Raw genomic sequence first — 22989 nt, 5'->3', positions numbered from 1 at the left:
TCTAAAGTGAGGCCTGCCCATCATAGAAGAGAGCAGAATATTACCTGAATTTTTTTCAATTCAAAGTACCAACTTGTATGGTAAAAATACTATGCTTATATTAATTTATTAGGATATTAGTTTGTGTGGATGGTACTAGAAAATAGCAGAAACTCCCCTCCCCCACCTCTTTTGTTAGATCTGGCAGCAAATTTGAGGCAGGAGTCCAGATCCATAGCAGAATATTGAAAACCTGCAAGTGTAGTGCTGATCACGCAAAAGACGCCATTCTAGGCCATTTAGGAAAATGTCCCCTGCAATTAAATAATATTGATGTTCTGCTGTAAAGCATCCAGTTCCCCATTAGTCTGAAACAAGTTTAGCCCTTGATTCATGGCAACATTCATAACAAGGCATGCGTTGGTTTTTCCACAAGTTTCCAGTTAGCTGAACTGCATGTTTCAGAGACTGCTATATACTTACGGTCTGACTGATTATATAGACTGTAAGCAGCCCATACTCCAGGCCCTGTTAGGGAGATCTGAGAAGTAAAGTTGATGGTGACACCAGCTCTAGACATCACAGGGATTCTTTCAGCATAGGCTTGCAAAATCCGCAGACCACAGAATCTAGATTTTTAAAAGAGACTAGGGCCATAAATCACAACCAACCATCTTGCCTTTGAAAACACCAGGAGTATCGGAAGAAAGATGCCATGAAATTTAGGGAGCAAGAGAAGGTCAAAATCATCATCTTCTGGATCCCTTCCAACAGCCAGGCTTGCTGGTAATGAACACAGCAACTGTGAGACAACTGCCATCGTAAAATTACCTACAATTCCCCCAGTGGATAAATTTAGAATAAGTTACTCTCTTCCAGGATCAGCTATACAGTATATGCACCCGGAGGTTGGCATTAGTTGTGGACACAACCAGAACACTAGAACCCAAGTTGCTAAACACTCCCACCCCGCCCCAAAATTAAAATAAATTCTGGGGCCATCCAGGCCTGGTTTTAAAAAATTGGGAAGAGGGCATAAACCATGGCAGCGGGAAGAAGGCTCACCTGATGAAAGTATAATGTTGAAAAAGTGGAGGAAATGAATTACAAACTTGAGACCAAATTCAAACTTTGATTTCTTTTAAAAATTGAGCCAATTTAAGTAATGTAGCTATATAGCAAGAAAAAACTGTTGCGGGGGGGGAGGAGAATTGGATCTTGTTTTTCAATACCTTTAAGGCAAAACACTTTTTCTTTTTAAAAATGAATTATTACCAGAAATCTAGCAAGTGCAATTTTCCTTAGCATCGAGAGTATAGCAAAAATGGAAAACTGTATATTCTGAATATCAGTCCATCATGCAGTTGTTAAATGCACAGTCCCAAGAACTCAATACACTGAAGATATGATGCCGCAGAAGCAGATAAAGAAATCATTTCTCAAGAGTCACATTCTTGAGTGATGGATAGCAGAGATGAAGGGAAACTCAGCCTGAAATATAATTCCAAGTCATTTAACAATGAGCTAGAGTATTCGTGAAGAGAGCAATTTCATTACAGAATTTAACTTACAGCTAGCAAGAGACTGATTTTATAAAAGTTATGAAACCATCCAATTTCTTTGTGGAAAAGTTGTTTCATGAACTCAGATGCATTTTGTAAATTTAAGTCCTGCTGAATCTATTGAAGCTTACTCTGATTAAGCATATCTAGGACTGCATTGTTCATCTTTAATTGCTTAAGTCTTCTCTTCCACTTCTAAAATAGAACAAAAGAGACTTTTAAATAGAGAAAATTTCTCAAACTTGGTCCTCTTTATAAATCCTAAAAAGCAGCATGCTGGCTAGGTTGGGTAGTTGATATTCAGCATGTTTGAAGGATATCAGATAGGAAAGTCAAGAGTTTTTTTTTTTTAAAAAAAAAGCTTTCCTATTTGTTTTACTATCATAGATATAGTTTCTTGTATGTCACTCCTGTAAGATGAACATACCAAGATGTTTGTAGATCCTTACTTTCTGTTCTGGATGGTCCACTGGCCTTGAGTACATGGAAGGTCGTACTTCTGCCTCCTGAGAGTATAAGCATCAAACCAAAGAACAACTCCATATTCCAGAGATGGGACCTACAAAGAAGGAAATGCAGTGGATGGCAGAGGCATTTGTGTGATTATGTGCCTTTGAATCACTCTGGATAGTCCCTGCTGTTTTGATGGCAAGGTTTTTAAGAAATGCCTCCTTCCCAGGGATGAGAGAGACTCACCCAGCTGGTTTTAGGCCTAAGAGAGGGCTTAAGAGGGCTGTAAGGCACTATGAAGCAGTATACATGTCTAAGTGCTATTGCTAAGGCAGGACTAGAACTCATGATCTCTTCAGTTTTTTAACCACTATGACTAGTTCAGGGTGATCAAATTCAAGGCCCATGGGCCACATCTGGCCCACAGGGTGCTTAGACCTGGCCAATGGAGCTACCCTGGAAATAGTGAAGGGCTGGCCTATAGTGCCTCTCCCAGTGCAGCCCTCATGAGCACTGTTTTCGCTGGCAGAAGATTTCAGGAGACCATCGCAGCCAAAAACAGAGCTCACAAGGGCCGTGGGCGGCCTTCCCAAGTTCCATTTTTGTGCCCGAGATGTCAAGCTGGCCACGCCCAATCTGGCTTCCCAAGGTCAAACACAACCTTGATGTGGCCCTCAATGAAATCGAGTTTGACACCCTTGGCCTAGTTGGATCTTTTATGACATTGAAAACTACTGAGAGTTTTATTTACATACATACAGAAACGGAGCTTTGTCCCTGATTCTTAAATACAAAAAATGAGTGTTACAAAGCATGAGGGCTGAGAAAGAGAGGAAGAGGAAAACAGTTTTCCTAAAATACAAAACAAACCATATTAAAATACATCCTTGGTGAGATCAGTAAGGGCTTATAAAATATGACTATACTGCCACTTTAAGACTTTTCAATACAGAGAAATTCAAATCTCCATTCTTTCGACTGAATGGTGTTAAATGTCTATATGGGCAGTGCTCAGTGCAACTTTTGGGGGAGAGCAGAATATAAAGATAATAAGAATTTATTAGCATATTGTCTTCCGGTTTGAGCTTCTTCGCCGACAGACTGAAACCTCGTCTCTGCAAGGCTTCGATCTGTGCTCGCCCCTGGAGCACCCCGAGCTGGCTGGTTTCGGGGCTAAGCCACCCCATAGAGGTGGTGAAGAGGGGGAGACTGCCTGCAGGGTTGAGGAGAGCTGCATCTCTCCTCCCCAGCTGGCCATTACTCCCTTTCCGAAGCGGTTGTAGCGGTGGTCAGAAATGGCCACCACAAAGAAGAACTCGACCGGAAAAGAATGTGCAGGAGGAAGATAAGAAGAGAAAGTTTTGGTTGACCAGGTCAAACAGCAAAAGCAACAAATAAGGTACCCTGGAATTTAAATTTAATAACATTGGTCCCAAAGAAGATTTTGAAGCTGCAAAGGAGAGAGAAAAGGGAAAGGATTAGGGTTTTTTTTTCTTCCCTTCCTTATACTGACAGCTAAGAGACTTAAGCAAGAAATTGAAAAAAAATCCACTTTGACATTAATAGGCACCTAAGCTGAACATAAAAGTCAAAGGGATAATAAAGATTTCTGGATATTTAAAAGTTTTTAAAAGCAGGAAAGGAGAAAAAAAAAGAATAAAAGGGCAGGATCTGGAAAAATGGAGGAGATTGCCTGAAACTAAGGAATGGAACTGTAACTAAAAGGAACTTACAGTGAAATTTCAACAAGATTCCTCAAAGATACATCTTAATTGAAACTTGGTAACAAAATAATAGAACCCCAGGAAGAGAAAGTGGAAAAAGAAGCAGAAAGAAAGAGCCTTGGATTATTTGGATTTCTTGGTGATTTTTGGTTTTTGCATCTGGATGACTAAAATTAACCAGGTGGTTGTTTAAAAGTCTTTAAAATGGTATCACTCTTAGAAGAACTGAAAATGGAACTTAAAAATGGAAAGAAGATGCACAAGAAGGGAGAGGTTCTTTTAGCTTCGTATTTCAATTCTTAGAAATGGAGATCTGGAACTATGAGAAACAACAAGAAACGCTTGCAGAACAAGAAGATTGGGACAAAGAAGAAGCCATCTTTAATGATCAAATAATTTTAAGTGGAGGGGGAAGAAAAGGGGGAAAGAGAGTGAAAGGTTTAAGACTAGAAAAAACAACCAAAAAGAAGAATAATAATTTGAAAGATAAGTATAATATTAGAAAGGAACAGAAGAGGGATTATAGATGAGAGAGTTAGAAGTAGAGAGATGAGGGGGTAAAAAGGGAGGGAGAAGAAGAGGGGAAGAAGGGAAGGAAAAGAAGTTGTAAAAGACAGAAACAAGAAATGGAGAAACAGGGAAAAGATATAAGGATTGTAACCATAAGCTTGTTTAGAGAGAATGGGTGAAAATTTAATTGCAAAAGGGATTCTGCAAAGGTACATAAGATAGCATTGTTATATTATAAACAGAAATAATTTTAGAAAGTATGATTAAAATGATGGATAAAATATTTACTGTAATGTAGTTGAATGTTTGGTAATAAATGAATTAAAATGATTGAGAGAATTAAATGGGAACATTTTTAATTATTAGTAATGATTTATAAAAATATAAGTGAGAAATATGGAAAAAAAGAATTAACTATGGAAAGTTTATAAGTTTCCATTAGTAAAAAGAAATGTTAAAGATGTTAAGATAATGAATATTAATGATATTGAATTGGAATGGAGACATATATATATATATAGTTTTTTCTTTTTAAGAATATAGTGTGTATTTTAAGAATGTAAAGCAGAATTCAGTTGGAAAGTATTATATTGAATGTATAATCTTAAAGGTATCCCAGGAAGTAATGATATTTAATTGAAAAAGAAATGTTAAAGATGTTAAGATTTTAATGAATATAATGATAGAATTGAATTGGAATGGAATGTGCTTTATTTACATATATATATATATAGTTTTTTTTTTTAAGAATATAGTGTGTATTTTAAGAATGTACCAAGCAGAATTCAGTTGGAAGTTATATTATATTGAATGCTATAATCTTAAAGGTATACATTGAAGCTTAAATAAGAGTTTGAATGGATAAAATTAAAAGATATAAAGGTGTCATACTCCAATTGGTAACTACAGGGAAAAATTTGTTTAATAAGAAAAGATAATATGAAATTGAAACAGGACAGACAAAAGTATAAATATAATGATTTGAATTGAGATGAGATAATTAAAATAAAGTTGAGAAAATTAAAAGAGGGGAAAAACTATGTAGAAAATGTAAAACGGTAATAAGATATGGAATAGAATATAAAAATGAGCATGAAATTGAGTTTGGTGTCTGTATGAAGAAGTGATAACCTGGGACCATGCTATTTTCAAAAAAGATGTTTTATTTGTATTTTGTTTTTGTGAAAACCCAAATAAAACTTTAAAAAAAAAAGAATTTATTAGTATTTTGTCTACTGCATTTGGCTTCTCTTATTTAAGTATAAAAGTACACACAGCTCAATTTTGCTTAAGAACAGCCAAAATCATACCATCATGTGCCAAGTGCATTGTGTATTTGGTGCATAGTAACTTGGGTAGTAAGGAGTCTTGATGTTCCCTTGCTGTCCCCAGCTTTCCTGCAGTGTTAGATTCATCTGGCAGGCTGAAAAGACAGAAGTATTGTCACACTTACTGGGTCTCACAGAAAATGTTGTTCATGTTTATTATTTTGACAAAAGGATATTTAAGGATATTTTGACAAAAGGATGAGGATATTTAATACAAATACTAACATACCAGGGCAGTGGTTCTCAACCTTCCTAATGCCGCGACCCTTTAATACAGTTCGTCATGTTGGGGGTGACCCCCAACCATAAAATTATGGCTCGGTTCCTAAGACCATAGAAAATATGTGTTTTCTGATGGTCTTAGGCAACCCATGTGAAAGGGTTGTTCGACCCCCAAAGGGGTTGCGATCCACAGGTTGAGAACCACTGTACTAGGGTATGATAGATATGAGCCATGGTGGCACAGTGCTTAGAGTATACTACTGCAGGCTACTTCCGCTGACTGACTGAAATTTGGTAATTCAAATCTCAAGGTTGACTCAACCTTCACATCCTTCCTAGGTGGGTAAAATGAGGACCCAAATTGTTGGAGGCAATGTGCTGACTGTGTAAACAGTTTAGAGAGGGGAGAACTACAGTCAATCAATGTACATCCGAGATGCATACCTATCTAAAGCCTGCTAGTTATAAAGACATTTCCCCATAATTGGGGTTTGATTGACCATTCCTTTGGTGTAGCTTTGTCTATGATTGGTGCACATGTACAGATAGCCCTCAACTTACAAGTACAACAGTTCCTTTAATGACAGTTCAAAGTTACAATGGTACTGAAAAAAGTGACATATGACCATTTTTCACCGTTCACTTACGACTGTTTCAGCATCCTCATGGTCATGTAATTAAAAGTCAGATGCTTGGCAACTGACTCATATTTACGATACTTGCAGTGTTCTGGGGTCATGTGATCTGCTTTTGCAACCTTCTGACAAGTCAAGGAAGAACCCAGATTCACTTAACAACCATGTTACTAACATATGCAATGATTCACTTAACAACTGGGGCAAGAAAAGTCATAAATTGGGGCAAACTCACTTAACAAATGTTTCACTCGGCACCATAAATTTTGGGCTCAATTGCAGTCGTAACTCGAGGACTACCTGTACCTACTATTTTCACCTAGGGTACTCATAAGCCAACTATCCACTATTTTCTTTTCTGAAACTGGATTCACACATTCATTTTAAGCAAACTCCTTCAAGTTATTATGCACCCTGATGCCAATATTGAAAGAGGACTCTGACTAAAAAAAATGAAATAGCCTTACATTGAATCAGACCATAATTTATCCAGCTCAGCATTATTTATTTCCTGCCTTTTCATACTAGGTGACATAAAGAAGTACTAGACCAGGGGTCTCCAACCCTGGCAAGTTTAAGACTTGTGGACTTCAACTCCCAGAGTCCACAAGTCTTAAGGTTGCCAAGGGTGGAGGCCCCTGTACTACACAACCCTCTTTCCGTAATTCTCGGTTGGCATGTAAACCCAGTACACAAAAAGGTTAAGTAGCCAGCCTACTCCAGCAGGCAACTACGTGAACCCTCCCCCCAATCAAGCAAAAGATTCCATCTCTCAGTTCCGCTGCCTAAAAACGGGTTAAATTTGAATTATTGCAGGCTTTATGAGCTATGCTTATGATCTCAGGGTACAAGAACTCCCACACAGCACTGGCTTTATTTTTTTCAACTGTCTTCAGCTGTTTCCTACCACAGCTATACTCTGTCCTATTATGCTGCCAGCCTACTATGCTGCTCCTTCCAGCTAACCAATGAGAAGATGCAAAACAAAAGCAAAACACTAGGTAGCTTTCTACATTTATATTTACTTATTGTAGCAGGAGCCGGGGGTGGGGAAAAGCTTTGGAAAAAAAAATCAAACTAGTTCCTGTCCCCTTTGTTGTTATGATAACAACAAAACTTCCCATTAGAGGAAGACAACTGAGGTATCAAAGTACAATTGCATAAAGAAGACAACCAGGGAGCAAAGTACAATTGCAGCTTAGCTGAGGGAAGAACCAGAGTTCTCCAAGCTTTTGATATTCCCAGTTCAGTCATGTCAAAGTTCCTCAGTGTAATTGCACAATATACTGCATTTATATACTGAATAGGCCTATAGCCCAGTCTATGCTGTACTGAAACACATCCTTCTGCTCTTACCTAGAGTGTACTATGTCTAATCACAGCATAATTTTTCTCTTTTTTACAATAACCTTTATGTCAGATGTCCTTCTTTGTTAATACCAGATTTGATCTGAACTTGTCTTCCAAATGTTTGTGAATCCTTTTGCTTAGCCCTACCCTGTGGCAGATATGTGCCACCTTAAAGTTAACAGAAGCAGTAACTGGAAAATATAGAAAAAGGCAGATCTTTAGAAGAACACAAATGCAATCTACATTTTCCATCTCTCTCTGTCCATATCATTGTTTACCTTCAAAGGGCACAGCCTGAGCAGAGAGTATGAAAGGATCATAGTAGCTGTACATCCCCTTCTTCCATACGATAGACATGACTGGGCCAGAAGATAAAACTTCAACCACAGGTTCCTGCCGGCTACACCCATATAATCTAAAGAATGAAAACAGATTATTATCATATTCGCAAGTTGAAAAGGAGGAGGGGAAGTATTTATAAAGAAATAAGTACAAGAAACAAGGAGAGGTAAAGAAAAGTTGTTACACAGCAAAAAAAGGCCAGGAAATAAATAAACGTCCCTAGATAAATAAAATATTTTTGCAACAATAAATGATGGTGGCTAGATAGATAAAACACACAAGTGTCTTCTGTCAAATATTTACCTCGCTAGGGGCTAGAAACATATTAGGTATGTAAGAAAATGTAAATATGGTAGCTTCCATATTCTTGTCATATCTTTCTGGCAAAATTATGCACACAAAACCTTTTGGCCAAACTTGTATTTTGAGAAGGAGAGATTAATGGTAACTGCTTTCACGTCTTGCTATACATTTTGTTTTGTTTTTTCAAAATATCAGATTTCAGTGTGTAGAAGACATGGCTAAGAGTGGTTAGACTCCACCAGAATGCTAATTTTGATTTTAGCTTCAAGGATCAATGCAGGACTAGCTTTGTAAACCAATCGCCACACGAAATTGCACCAGATATTGGTTTTCCCTGCCACTAATGAAAACCAAAACTAATTGCTCTGGAGATTGGAAAACCACCTTACTATATTCTACAGGATTTGTAATCATTAGTAGCTTTTTCATGAGTTCAATGTGTACTACTTCCGTTGTTTATCTGGATCATCATTTTGCAAAATGAAATTTCTTGTATATCCTAAACCTAAATTGAAATTTTCATGTAAGTGGATTATGAGAGAGATATAGAACTCATGATTGCTCTTCTCCTCTTCCCATTTTTGCTGCTACAAAATGAAGGGTACCTACGAAGTGATGAGCTGTTTCTCCAATGGCCCAGCAGCATCATACATTGCCAACCGGTCCCTGCATTCCGAGAGAGTCCATTCCAGGTGAAGCTTGATCATGTGACCTTTGGGGCCATGGAGATGCCAAAGGCAACTGGAGGCTAAATAGTCTGGACCCTTCAGTTTTAGAACTACATCCTCTCTGATGTAGCTGTACCTATAGCAGCCTAAACAGATGACACAGACAAAATTGAAGAATGCACAATGCAGTTGATAAGAGATGACATGGAAGAAACCAAATACAGTTAATCCACCCACAGTTTTAAGGGGGAAAAATAAGTTTTGCATAAACCAGGGCTTTTGATGTGCTTGTTTAACTGATATATCCAATTTTTTGCACTGCTCTTTATTTTTATGTAAAGCCTTGCTAACAATCTATTCTGATTTATTTCCAAAATCTATGTATAATTTACCCCGCATAGATTATTTTGTACCAAGGCGACCGACTTCAATCATTCTTCCATTGAAAATGAGTCTGCACCATCCACCTGCCTAATCTCAGGTTTAAAACTAGGACCATTTAAAGGGTTTACATCCTTTTATCATGCAGATGGCACCTTCAGCCTTCATGTACACAACAATAGCTTTCCGCCCTGGAGTATATTTACAGAAGCCTTGCTTGCACTAATATATACTGAGAATCATAAACATGTTCTTATTTATTTATTTATTGGTAGTCCTTAACTTACAACAGTTCATTTCAGTGACTATTTGAAATTACGACACTGAAAAAAGTGACATGATAATTTTTCACACTTACAACCGTTGAAGGATCCCCATGGTCACATGATTTACATTCAGATGCTTGACAATTGACTCACATTTATGGCAATTGCAGTGCCCCAGGGTCATGTGATCCCCTTTTGTGAACTTCTGACAAGCAAAGTCAATGGGAAGCCAGATTCACTTAACAACCATGTGACTAACTTACCAAGTGCAGTGATTCACTTAACAACTGTGGCAAGAAAAATCGTAAAATGGGGCAAAACTCACTTAACAAAATGTCTCACTTAGCAACAACCTAAATTCTGAGCTCAGTTATGGGTGCAAGTTGAAGACTTCATTCATTCATTCATTCATTTATTCATTTGTTTGTTCAATCATTCATTCATTCAATTTCTATAGCTGCCCATCTCAAACAAGTAACTCTGGGAATCAAACAATCATCAAACAGTTAAAAAGAAGTTACAATATAGTACAAAATTAAATATATATGGCAGCCAAGAAAGAAAGAAATGTCACCATATTTGCTAATATAGTCAGGAAATGGGGCCCTTCGCATACTAGAGTTATTGGGAAACAAGCCTATTGCTGGCACTGAGGAATAAGTATCCATTTATTGAGACCTACCTATTAATATGCACCACCAAAAGCAGTTGTTCCTACATCCTTGAACTACTTATTTCAACTAGATTTGTCCTATGCAAAGAGGTTTTTCCAGGAGAAGCTGCTTATCATAACCCAGTTTCACAAGGCCAGATGAGATAAAGCTAGAAAATATCTATAACAGCTTTCCCCTGGAGTGATACTGGTTCCCCTGGTGACTTTCACTTTCCAAAAGTTAATGAAGACTGAGTTTTTTCAATTTACATCATTTATTTATTACATATTATACCATTTTGTTTTTAGTTAATGAATTGTTTGTGTGTTACTTTCCATCCTTTATTTGGGTGTTTTCTTACACTGCTAGATAAGCCTCTGTGAGTCGGGAAAGAGTTGGTGGCGTACACATTTAATACATACATACATACACACTCAATTAACATGGTACGTACAGAAAGAAATTTGCTTTAAGATGTTTAGATGTTTTTCATTTAATTTGTGAAAGTAGGTTCCTTGCTAAAACAACTAGTGAAAGAGGTTTCGGGAGCAGAATTATCATCATGCATGCTGTTATGATTCATATTTCTTATTAACCATCTTTTTATGTAAGGTGGACTTAAAGAGACACTAACAAACATTAGATAAAAAGTCAGCCTGTGCTAAAAATGCATCAGTATAAAAACACAAGCACAACATTAAAGTGGTACATAACATTACAAAAATATTTCATTTTGGTCCCTGGTGTCATATTAATTGATGGGGCTGTCTGCAACAGTTTTTACTTTCTACTTTACAATGCAACAAACATAACCAAACAAATTAAATGAATAAAAGAAGGGTGAAATAAAGAGCCTACCCAAGGTGGATTTCAGCACTATTATGTCTTTGAGGCTGGATTCTGTGGAAAAGAAAAAAAAAGAACGAAAAAGAAAAAAGGAAGACAAACACATGAGATGCCACAACTAAACTACCTAATGCTCCTTGCTCTGGTTCATGTCAGTCACATTCATGGTCTACTTTACTCCTCTCTGTCTTGCAATAACACTACAATTCAGACCTATTTCTAAGCCATGGTTTAAACATTCTGCAAATTCACATTGTAAGCATCACCCTCCCTCTCCAACAGATGCCAAAAGAAGAGGAGCTACATAGGCATCATCTCCTACTTTAAATTATGTGAGATTTACTATGACAGCTGAATTGGTAGCTATGATTAGTTTAAGGAAAGTGTGAGAGATGGCTTCACATATTCTGCTAATTCGGTTATTCACACTATCTTGAAGATACATTTGGATATTTCACACATCATTCTAAGCTCAAAACCAGGATCTACAATGATAGGTTCACAAGTTGGGCTACAATAAAGTCACATCACAATATATTTTAGCAGTAGGACACAAATATGCTCAGAGACATCTCCCTCGGCACATAAAGGCTCCCATTCTCACCTGACCTTTTGTTTTAAAAAAATATGAATATAAAAGAGGATACATGCTGCAGAGCAAAATGCCAATTTCCATTTCCATCACTATTTCCCCAAACAACTTTGACCTGAAATGTGCCCAATAAACTTTGTTAGAAAATAAACATGATATGCAGCTGCAGCCCAGGATTATGGAAGGGTGTCAATTTGTCCAAATAAAGGACAAAGATAAGCAGGGATAGTAGGAATCACCCTGTTGGTAAAGTGGGCATGGTACACCAGACAGGAACTATGTGAGTATATCAATGCTTTTAACAAGCTGATTTAGTATGACAGTCATTTTGTGAATGAGGAAATCTTTATAATAACCACATTTATTTGTATTGGTTTGTTGTATTTTTATTATTGATTTTTAAAGTTGTTTTTAATGTTGAAGTGAGTGGGTGGCCATGCAAATTAAAGGGATTAAATTGAATTTCACAACAACACATGCAAATATTCCAAAGGTGCCCTCCAGCACAAAACATGTGGAATCCATGAGGTATGGAAACCCAACCTGAGGATGAAAAAGCTGCACCACCTGAAAACAAGCCATATAGTTTGAAAATGATTATAATTATATTACTTATGGCATTTTTTGAAATTGCAGAGGTGGCATATTGATACAAAGGACATATCTGTATTGCAGTTGTCCCTTGTAGGGTATCCGGTGACTGATAATGATCCAAAAAGGCCACAGCCTGTTGGGGATTTCTGAAAAACTTTGGGAAAATTACTGGCAGGTCAAAGGTGAGTCTTCCATTGACAAAGGCCATCAAGGGTTCAGTGCTGCCAGACTCTATATCTACCATTGCCTGAACTGTCTGTTGCCCCCAAGGTTAGGGACAGACCCATTAACAGAATGCCAGTCATGCAACTTCCGGTCAGTGGTTTATCCACCTTGATGCTGGCCAGTATCTACTGCTGAGTTTATGGGAATAAAGCAAGCAGTTATATTGACCCATCACAGTACTGGTGCATCTCAAGGTAGAGTTTTTTCTGCAGGCCTGAATAGCCACAGCCAGAGCTAATGATACAAATATCATCATCATCATTATGATCATATCAGCAGTGGGATCCTACCTGTTCCACTACAGGTTTGGTGATCATGCATGCACGCAGCTTTCCACACACCAGCTGAGGCCTGCAGGGCCAGTCAGCTGAGAGGATAAAGAAGAGAAAAGCATAGGGGTGGGTGGGAGGACCGATCCTGAACTTTTCTCTTCTTTCTCCTCTCAGCTGATCCTTGGAGGCTTTTTTACTACCAGTTCGGTAGAACCAGGCCAAACCGTTCAGCTTACCACCACTGAATCTCATATATATACATATACATATACATATACATATACATATACATATACATATACATATACATATACATATACATATACATATACATATACATATACATATACATATACATATATGTATGGTATTCAGCTTTGTTCAGGTATTTTCCCACGTCACTATAGTTGTGTTTTTAAAGTTGTAGCAACGTTTTGGCAAAATCTCATCTGCCATCATCAGGCTTCTGTAGTGTGTTCATCAATACAGAAGCCTGATGATGGCAGATGAGATTCTGCCGAAACGTTGCTACAACTTTAAAAGCACAACTATAATGACGTGGGAAAATACCTGAACAAAGCTGAATACCATACATGTAAGTACCCATGAAAACTTAAGAATGAATGAATGAATGAATGAATGAATGAATGAATGAATGATATATATATATATATATATATATATATATATATATATATATATATATATATATATATATATATATATATATATAATTTGTTTTTGATGTTTTCGTGGGTATTTGTATGTGGATCTTTGGTTATTCGGGTTTTCTCCCGCGTAGAATTGGAAGTATCTAGGCGACGTTTCGATGAAGTCTTATTCATCATCTTCAGGCTTGTGTCTTCAGCCTTGTGCTTCTCAGAGTAATGTGAGCTTGTAGCTGCTTCTTCCTTTTAACTGCTAGTGGGGTGTGATGTGATTGGGTGGGGGCTTGGCTGTGTTCTGATTGGGTGGGGTGTGCCCTGTGTGTGTGTGTGTGTGTGTGTGTGTGTGTGTGTGTGTATGTGTGTATATATATATATATATATATATATATATATATATATATATATATATATATATATATATATATATATAGATCTTTTTATTGGGTTTTCTCGCGTAAGATTCAAAGTATCTAGGCACGTAGGTCCCACTCGCCATCTTCAGGCTGGTGCCGCTTAGTGCCAGTACAAGCAGTGTGTGACCGGAGCTGCCATTCTCTATATATACAAGTGGTGGGGATGGTGTGCTGGGCTGGTTGCTGTGCAGCCTCTTGATTGGTTGATGGAGTTGATGTTGGTATAATGGGCTGACCTCCCGCTTACAGCCATTTGGAAACCCGCCTCATGAACAGACGGTACCCAACATGATAAATGACACCAGACCCACACCCATGAGGGCCACACAAGATGCCACTACCACACTTCACATAAAATCAGACTCACACCCACACAGAAGATGAGACACGACCACAGACCAGAAGCCGCACTGCAGCTGCATCACTACCTCACTTCAAACTCCTCTGAACCATACATGAAGCGAACTGACCCCACCATGAAGATGTGGCTACGACCACGAACTCGAAGCCAAACGAACACAGACCCAGACCCCAAACTCAAAGCCATATTAAAACCCAAAATGCTACATCACAGCCACCCGCTCAGGACATCACATCAGAAAACTCAAGAAATTACACCTCAAGAACTCAAGAAGTCACAACACAGCAAATGACCCAGGATATCACAGCACAAGACCAAGGATACCACAGCAATAAATCTCACAAGGTCATCACACAACCCATTACCCAAGCTGTTACTACACAGGAGGCTAATGGAAAAGAGATCAAACACAAACGACCCAGGAGATTACAATGCAAGACCCAGGATACTACAACAAAAGAACTCACAAGCCCATGTTCTTTTAAAGTTGTAGCAACGTTTCAGCAGATCTCATCTGCCATCATCAGGCTTCTGTATTGTGTCCGTCTGTGAGTCAGACTTTTACAGTGGTTTCAGATTTGAATTTGGGGCAGCCTATTGCTGTGCCAGAATGGTTTTTCTTCATCCTGATTGGTTGGGAGTCTTGGTCTGTGTTTATTGGTCTCGGAGTTTGCTGTGTTCTGCTTGATTGGTGTCTCTAATATCTTCTGTCTGTTTTTGGCTCTTTTTGTATCTTGATTGGCTGGCAGCATTTTGTTGCTTTAATGGAGCCTTTAGTGCAGCTTGGCAACCGGGTAAATGGACGGCTATCTGGCATTAGTTAGGAAGCTGGGTTTCATCTGGGTGCCTGGTTGGGATGTGTTTGAGCTGGAGGTATCAGGGGGATCTGTTTGTGCCCAGGTGTTTGCCTGGCTTGTGGTGTAAGGAATTTTTGTTTGTGAGTGCTTTTATCGGGACTTGGTTGCTGTTAGGAAGTACTTTGTTGCACACCCGGATATGGTGCTGCCTGCATTGACCCCGATACGAAGTGCCCCACCAACACCGAGGTCAACATCCAAGCTGTCGCGCCCGCCCGCCTGAAGATGCAAGGGGGGGAATTAAGTCACTCCCGAAAAGACGGCCTAGCCATTTTTTCGGGCTCAAAAAAATAAGACCCGGCCTTATTATATGAGAAACACGGTATATATATATATATATATACACACACACACACACACATACATACACACACACACACACACACACATACACACACACACACACACACACACACACACACACACACACATATATATATATATATATATATATATATATATATATATATATATATATATATATATATATATATATATACCCTGTTTCTCCAACTCGCCTCCCCAATAGGAAGTCCCAGCACGTTTATAGGCATGAAAGAAATTGCCCCTCCCCAAACTAAGGCCTATATACTTGCACACCCGAATGGTGCTGCCTGCATTGACCCCGATCAGTGCAAATTGAAGATGGAATCACCCAAAAGCCCTAGCCATTTTTAAAAAATAAGACCCGGCCTATTATAGAAACACGGTATATATATACACACACACACACACATACACACACACATACACACACACATATATATAAACAAATGATTACATCCCACTTGATTTCTGAAAACTTTCTGTCCAATGTGCTGATTTTGACTCAAGATATGCATTTTCATGAATTTCCAGCAATCCTTTGATTTATACTGTAATGCTGAAACGATATATGGGAAGCACTGCCTGTTAAAATATGGAAGCATTCACCTCTGAATTAAATTCTGCCCCCTCCTCTCCCAATTTACATACAAAATCTCTGCCAGGCATGCTAGCCAGCCTTAGAGTACCTAGGGAGGCAGTGTCAGAGGATAAAAGTGGCTAAAGCATTACAAGTTGTAATTAATGCTACCAAATTCCTTTTGGGGGGGGCGGGCAGGAAGAAAGGAGCATTGAAGGATGGATTGAAGAAGCATCTTGACACTCACTAAAAATGTATTGATAAACACATTTATCAAATGCATTGATAAATCACTATAGGGCGCAAAAGCTCTCTGTAGAACTTAAGAGGATGTAACACTGAAGCAAAAGGGTGAAAAAAAATAGAAAGAAAATGGTTTAGGTAAGTAAAGTAAAAATACTTTCCATTAGTCTTTAATATCAGATATTTTGAGAAAGGAAACCAAGCAAGAGGCAATTAAGGAGGTCCCTGGTTGCTTAGCATGAATAAAAAGGGAGACAAAATAACCACAACTATAACATTTTAGAAAGAATATTAACCATTTGTGCACTTTTTCTGAGCCTTCAGATATAATGCTGCTAGATTTCTGTGTTGGTATAAAAAGTTAGAGGAATAATAGAGTTACTTTAATGCAATCGTCAGCCTTGCACAAACCTCCTTGCAAAATAAATATGTGACAAACATTGAAAGCAGATCTGGAGATAAGGACCAACTCTCTAGTTCTGAGTAAAAAAGGGAAGGCTTTCCCCACTCTTTTAGAACACTGCAGATCATCTGGGAAGTCCAGCATGGAGATCAAGTGCCCCATTTTCAATCTCCTTCTCTTTCACTCTCATTATTCAATTTCTTTCTGTATGCAAAGCAGCAAGGGAGATGAGAGTGCTGCAGAAATGCCCACTCATGGAATGTGAGGTTCTACTCAGTTATGAAATGTCCACAGACTTGTGCAAATACCTCGAATTTTAGTATGCAATCATTTCTCCTGGGCTTTTCATGCTGCAATTCAGACTAAAGAACGTGAGGTAAATAACACTTCCATTTGCTATTATTATTAAGGGAGGAGTTCTTTCCCTACAAAATTGTTGAAGTATTTCTCCCTCAGAAGACATTCTGGAAAAAATGTCTTACTATTACCTCAGTAAGATTTATCACCTATTACTTTGGTGATAAATCTGATGCAGGGTCTTGTGAGGCTATTGGTGTCCAACTCTAGTTTGCACAGAGGCCTTAATACCTGAAATATAAAAGTTTTCAGCTGCTCTTTAGGTAAAAAGCAAGTGTCTTTGCACCTCACAAGTGATAAAGATCTTATCATCTCTTCCTGGATGAAAAGACACTTCCATTATCAATGTAGCACTCTAACCAATTTATTGACCTACAATCCACCCCTGAGAGTTTTTCAAATTCTTTTCTCTTTTCAAAAATTTCTACTTATTTTGGAAGTAATACAAACAAATTGAAAAGGCCTAGACCCTAGATCTAGATCCAGCTCTCTTCATCTTCAAACAGTACTAGTAGAAAGCAACAATGCTACTCATTTGATGATACCATATAGGAATCCATATAAGGAAATTCAAAGAATTGGAAATAATGATGCCTTTTCAAAGAGATAACCCTTGTTATAAAAGAAGGGAAACCTGTAGTGCTTTCTCACTTATTCCAATAGCTCAAAAGGGCCAAAACGTTCAAATAGTCAGACAACCAGATAAATATAAAATACACAGAAGATTCATCTACTTACTTCAATGGGATGTTCAGTTGAATCAGGCTCCTATGTATACCTTTTAGCATGTTTAATCTAGTAACAATTATTTTGGTTTAAAAATATTTTTTCAATGCGTTTTATTCTAGAAAAGACAAGATTAATTGCTCTTGAAGATTATTTCTTCTATATTGGCAATACAGTAGATATATTGATATATGATCCCAATCTACAGGATGTCATTGCACTCCCCTCCCCCCAGTATAAAGAGATCTGAATTTCAAATTTGGAAACTGCTTTCTTGGAAATATTAAGGGAAGATATATAGTTAGTACCTACCCAATAAAATTAAAGATTTTGGATCAATTTTGTATTCATTCTGATAAGAGATGTACCCTGTTCTGTTGAAGCTGGTAAGAAGTTCACTATAGAGTGTGTCTTTTACTTCTTCCACTGCTACCTCCACATGCCGATCTTTTGGGACTTGAAGGGCGAGCCAGAAGAAGCATGTCAAAGATCCTTCTCTATTAGAAAAACAATTTTTACATTTATCACATCTTTTCTAGTTTTCTAGAAACATCATGAAACAATGATAACTAAGTTAGGAAGCTAGAATATTTCCAGTCATCACAGGAGATAACTCAATCCAATTATCCAATTCCATAATAAAAAATATATCCAAAATTATTTAATGTTTATATTGCAACATCTAAGGCAGATATAAGCAGGTGTCAGACTAGCAAAACCCACTGAGAGGGAGGGCAGGAAGCAGTTGCTAGAAAAAAATCATCATTAAAAGGCCAGATGCAAAACTATAATTCAGATGAGATAGAAGATATTTCTTTGGGTGAAAATAATACTTTCCTGCATCCCATGAAGCACAAACCAGAATAACTTATATATACAAGTGTAAGTTCACAAATATCCTATTATTATGGAGCAGTAAGTCCATACAAACTCTAAAACCAGGTTGCATAGATGCACACCAGAGCATCTATAAAGCAGTTAGATCAGGTTCTACTTCTGGCTATCCATGTTCTATGATCTCTCAAAAAACTAATAATGCTTCACTTACCCAAAGGCATAGACAGCACTGGAGTTGTAGAAAGAGGCCAAGTTAGTGGCATGAATTAGATCTTTTAACTGTAAAGGAGATTGTTAAAACATCAGCTGAGGTACCGGTATGTTCCTCTTAACAATGCATGTCACCTCTCATTTAGTGTATGAAACTAAGTCATCTAGCTTTAATGAAGATTACCATATATGTAAATTATATATGTTTCAATTATTTTTATCCACAGCCAGGTACAAAACACATTAGTAATATCTGAGTAGATGAAAATGATAATAGGAGAGAGAATATGGACATATTTAATTTTGCATGTTATATTACTACAAAACTATTGAGGCAGATCCAATAAAAAAGCTGTCGAGGTTTATGCTCATATCCATTAAACCACATAGTCAAATATGCTATTTTACTCATGAAATCCCACCATCTTCTGTATCTTTGATCTCTCTGTCCAGAAAGCTCTGGATTCCATTCTCCCATGATCCTGGGAATACTGCCGATTGATGATCCTCAAGCTGCCAGAGTAGAAATGCAGATGAGCAGAATTCAGATACCACGGTCTGTAGTCTGCCACAAAGAGATATGGATGCTAATTATTTCTAGGTCATGGAAGATTATAAACATTGCCATTAGATCATAGGCCCAAAGTAACTAGAAATCTAGGCAAAAATCTTGTTGTGTTTGTAGTGTAATAATTCCTTGCCTGAAGTGTGTTACCTGGCAATCTTAGAAAATACTAGATCAACTGTATTGGACTTAAATGGAAAATAAGATCTACATACACACACATTATGTCAAAATAATCTTTGTACCTTATTTTTGTACACCTTGACCATAGATGAACTAGTCACTTGATATGGCCATTAGGCAGGTCACATGCAGCTATACTGACTCCTCTCCCTGCAAAGATTTCCCTGAGTACTTTCTCTCCTTGACCCCCAATATTGGATCAGGAATACAAAGAATGATGTATTGCATTTGTTACCTAAGAAATACCAAGTTATTGCTCCAGCTCCTCCCAACAGCACCAAGAGTATCAAAAGTGGGATGCAGCGTTGGCAGATAATTGCTTTATTCTTCTGTCTGTTTTGTGGTGGTAATTCCACTGGATCTTCCTCCTGTTCTTCTCCCTCAGTCATGGTTACCTTACCAAACAGCAAAGCAAGAATTAGGATCCACGATTTATATTTATGTTCTCCAAATATGTGAGATTCCCACCTTCTGGGGCACATTTATAGATAAGGAAAAATGGAAGCAAGCATGATTTCGAGAATGTTGAAGTATTACTTTCTTATGCTTAGGGGTACATTGAGTCCGCAAGGAATAAAAGGAGTAGGGGAAGACAAAATGCTGTCTTTCTCAATTCAGTAAACAGCAGCTAACTGGCATGTCACTGAATTTTATTTCAGTACTATATATATGCTAGCATCTGACGCTATATCTGAAGGCTGCAGGCTACTTCAAGGATCAAAGCAAGGAACATAAATACCCAGAGCAATATCTTAACTGCTCCCCCCTGGAGTGACCTACTGAAATTCAATATTGAAAGGCTGAAATTCATTGTAAATTTATATGAGAATAAGCCACAGTAAACATATGGACATCTTTTAGTGTAAATGTACATTGGATCAGACCACATGTCAGCATATAAGCCATTCCTTTGCATAGTTTTGTGGTCATTTGATTATGTACATATTGATGATAGGATAAAAAATTAAGTAGCAAGGCATGGAATTCAACATTAGCCCTGCAAGGAGAACATAAAAAAGCTCACTACATTATGACAATGCCTAGGAGGGAAATATTACTAATCAAAGTGATTTCATAAATTTACCATAAATACAGGTAGACTTGACTTACAACAGTTCACTTAATGAACATTTGAAGTTACAATGGCACTGAAAAAAGTGACTTAGGACCACTTTTCACACTTATGACCCTTGAAGCATCCCCATGATCAAAATTCAGATGTTTGGCAACTGACTCATATTTATGACGGTTGCACTGTCCCAGGGTTATATGATCACCTTTTGTAACCTTCTGACAAGCAAAATTAATGCGGAAGCCAGATTCACTTAACAACCGTGTGACTAAATACCTGCAGTGATTCACTTCATAACTGTGGTAAGAAAGGTTGTAAAATTGGGGCAAAATTCACTTAACAAATGTCTCACTTAGCAAGAGAAATTTTGGGCTCAATTGTGATTGTAAGTCGAGGATTACCTGTATATATCAGGGGATGCACTTCTGACAATGCTTATACTTGACCTGAAATAAATTAAACAAACTTATGCATTCCTTTGTTTTCCTTTTGGTATAGTGTGTGTGTGTGTGAAAAAGAGAAAGATTAAATTGTCCTCTTGAAATATTTATTACATGCTCTTCCTTTGTGCCTTTTCTTGTCACAGAAAGTTTAATATTATATAGCAGTCCCATTGTGAAAATAGCAACTGAACAAAAATGTGAAGAGTATAAAACCAGTCCATGTCTTCTAAGTGTGCTAATTTCAAAGACTACAACTTCCAGAATTCCCAATCGATACAGCTGATGCTGCAAACTGTAATCTCAACATGTGGAGGGCATCAAGTTTGGGAAAGCTTCTTGAGATGAGGCTGTATCAGTTCTTCAAAAGCAGTTATTCTGGGAAATTAAAACTGATCTTGGGATAAGTTACTACTACATGGTTGGCTAATTCCAGAAGTATAATTGGGCTTCAAGCTTTCCCTTTATCCAGGTTTCTTTTTTCTTTTTTGCTTTCCATAACAAAATCTAAAATGTTAGGCTCAGCAAAGACATTCTCATGATCCAAACATGGAAGTGACAGAGTTTCTTGGCCATATCACCACCAGAATTAAGGCAGGAAAAAGTCTACTGGTCATTATCTCCTTATATAGGGATACACAACCATCTACTGTACATTCAGTAATCCATCCACTTATACCTTGCCAAAAACCAGTTTGGGAGAGATCTCCACTGACATCTCAGCTGCCAATCAGAAAGGCCTAGATAAATCAATACTTTGACCCAATATTAGGTAGCTCCTCATGTTCTTCTATATTATTAATGGTGGGGTTGTTTATGCACCCATATTTAGGAGTTTTCCTCATTGGTTCCCTTCAAAAATTGAACGTATCTCAGCCTTCCTCCCCTCAGCAAAGTTCGGGGCCTCTTCCTTCCCTCATCACATATTTTATTAAATAAGACAGTAATTATCTGGAGAGAAAAGTTGGCATCTTAAGGTCCACAAGCCCCGTGCCCCCTCCCGGTTCCTCCCCCAAACTGCCTCAACCATGCTGTCTTCTGCAAGCGGCCTAGGGAAACAGGACTCCCACCTGCTCTGTCCTCCCCCCTTGCTTACAGTTTACTTCCCACCTTTATAGCCTCTGTAGTCCAGATTGCAGACCAATAGTTTGCTTTTCCTATTAATGCACAAAAATGCACAGTATTTTCTTTTTGGTAGAACTATAACAAAATGTGTAAAAGAAAATAATTTGGGCTTTCCGTAATTGCTAATTCCTACCAACAACTAACAGTTAATCTTTTCCTTCCTTCCTTCCTTCCTTCCTTCCTTCCTTCCTTCCTTCCTTCCTTCCTTCCTTCCTTCCTTCCTTCCTTCCTTCCTTTCCTTCTTCCCTCCCTCCCTCTCCCCTCCCTCAATTGTATAAATACCCACCCACACGCACATCCAACTCTCCCTCCCCACTGGTGTAAACATAAAATTACTGTCTTACCTTATTTGAAGCTTTCTCTGGTATTGTTCACCTGATACAGGCTCATCCAAAATGAGGCACACACAAAGCCATGTGTAAACACCGGTGAGATTTAATATTTACTCAGACCCAAGGTCTTCTCTGAGATGAGTTGTCCAATCCTCTGTCCTCCTTTTTTGGCCTTTGCCCTATGCTCCATGGAAAGCAGAGCTGGTCTTGGGAATTGTCTATCACATGGCTGTCGGCCAAAAGTTCTGTGTCACTTAACAGCTATGCTGGTTTAACAGGTTTGTCGAAGACAACAGCACCACCATACCTGTTTGATATAGTTAATTCCTGAGAAAATTGTAGTAATTTTCAGTACCAAGTGACCCGATACCTCTCCAAACAACAGAACAGA

The 22989-nt window shown here is 38.0% G+C and overlaps 1 protein-coding gene across 1 annotated transcript in view; it reads right to left on the bottom strand.

The window, feature by feature from the left end:
* TMPRSS6 (transmembrane serine protease 6) overlaps positions 1 to 22663 on the bottom strand; it is a 34110-nt gene extending 11447 nt beyond the window's left edge. The window contains exons 1-11 of the mRNA XM_026694922.2: positions 22611 to 22663; positions 19865 to 20024; positions 19304 to 19446; positions 18883 to 18950; positions 18147 to 18331; positions 11232 to 11273; positions 9015 to 9219; positions 8039 to 8175; positions 5536 to 5648; positions 1991 to 2100; positions 463 to 608 (exon numbers count right to left, since the gene is read on the bottom strand). Of these exons, the coding sequence (XP_026550707.1) occupies positions 463 to 608; positions 1991 to 2100; positions 5536 to 5648; positions 8039 to 8175; positions 9015 to 9219; positions 11232 to 11273; positions 18147 to 18331; positions 18883 to 18950; positions 19304 to 19446; positions 19865 to 20018 (1303 nt within the window). The 5' untranslated portion in view covers positions 20019 to 20024; positions 22611 to 22663. The remainder of the gene's footprint in view (positions 1 to 462; positions 609 to 1990; positions 2101 to 5535; positions 5649 to 8038; positions 8176 to 9014; positions 9220 to 11231; positions 11274 to 18146; positions 18332 to 18882; positions 18951 to 19303; positions 19447 to 19864; positions 20025 to 22610) is intronic.
* Positions 22664 to 22989: the final 326 nt, after the last annotated feature.

The sequence above is a fragment of the Notechis scutatus genome, chromosome 6 (assembly GCF_049901735.1).
Source record: "Notechis scutatus isolate UNSWTSFEM ecotype Mainland chromosome 6, rNotScu1.2, whole genome shotgun sequence".
NCBI classification, from domain to species: Eukaryota; Metazoa; Chordata; class Lepidosauria; order Squamata; family Elapidae; genus Notechis; species Notechis scutatus.
Note: the sequence above shows the minus strand (reverse complement) of the source record. Positions and strands in the feature narration are given on the sequence as shown.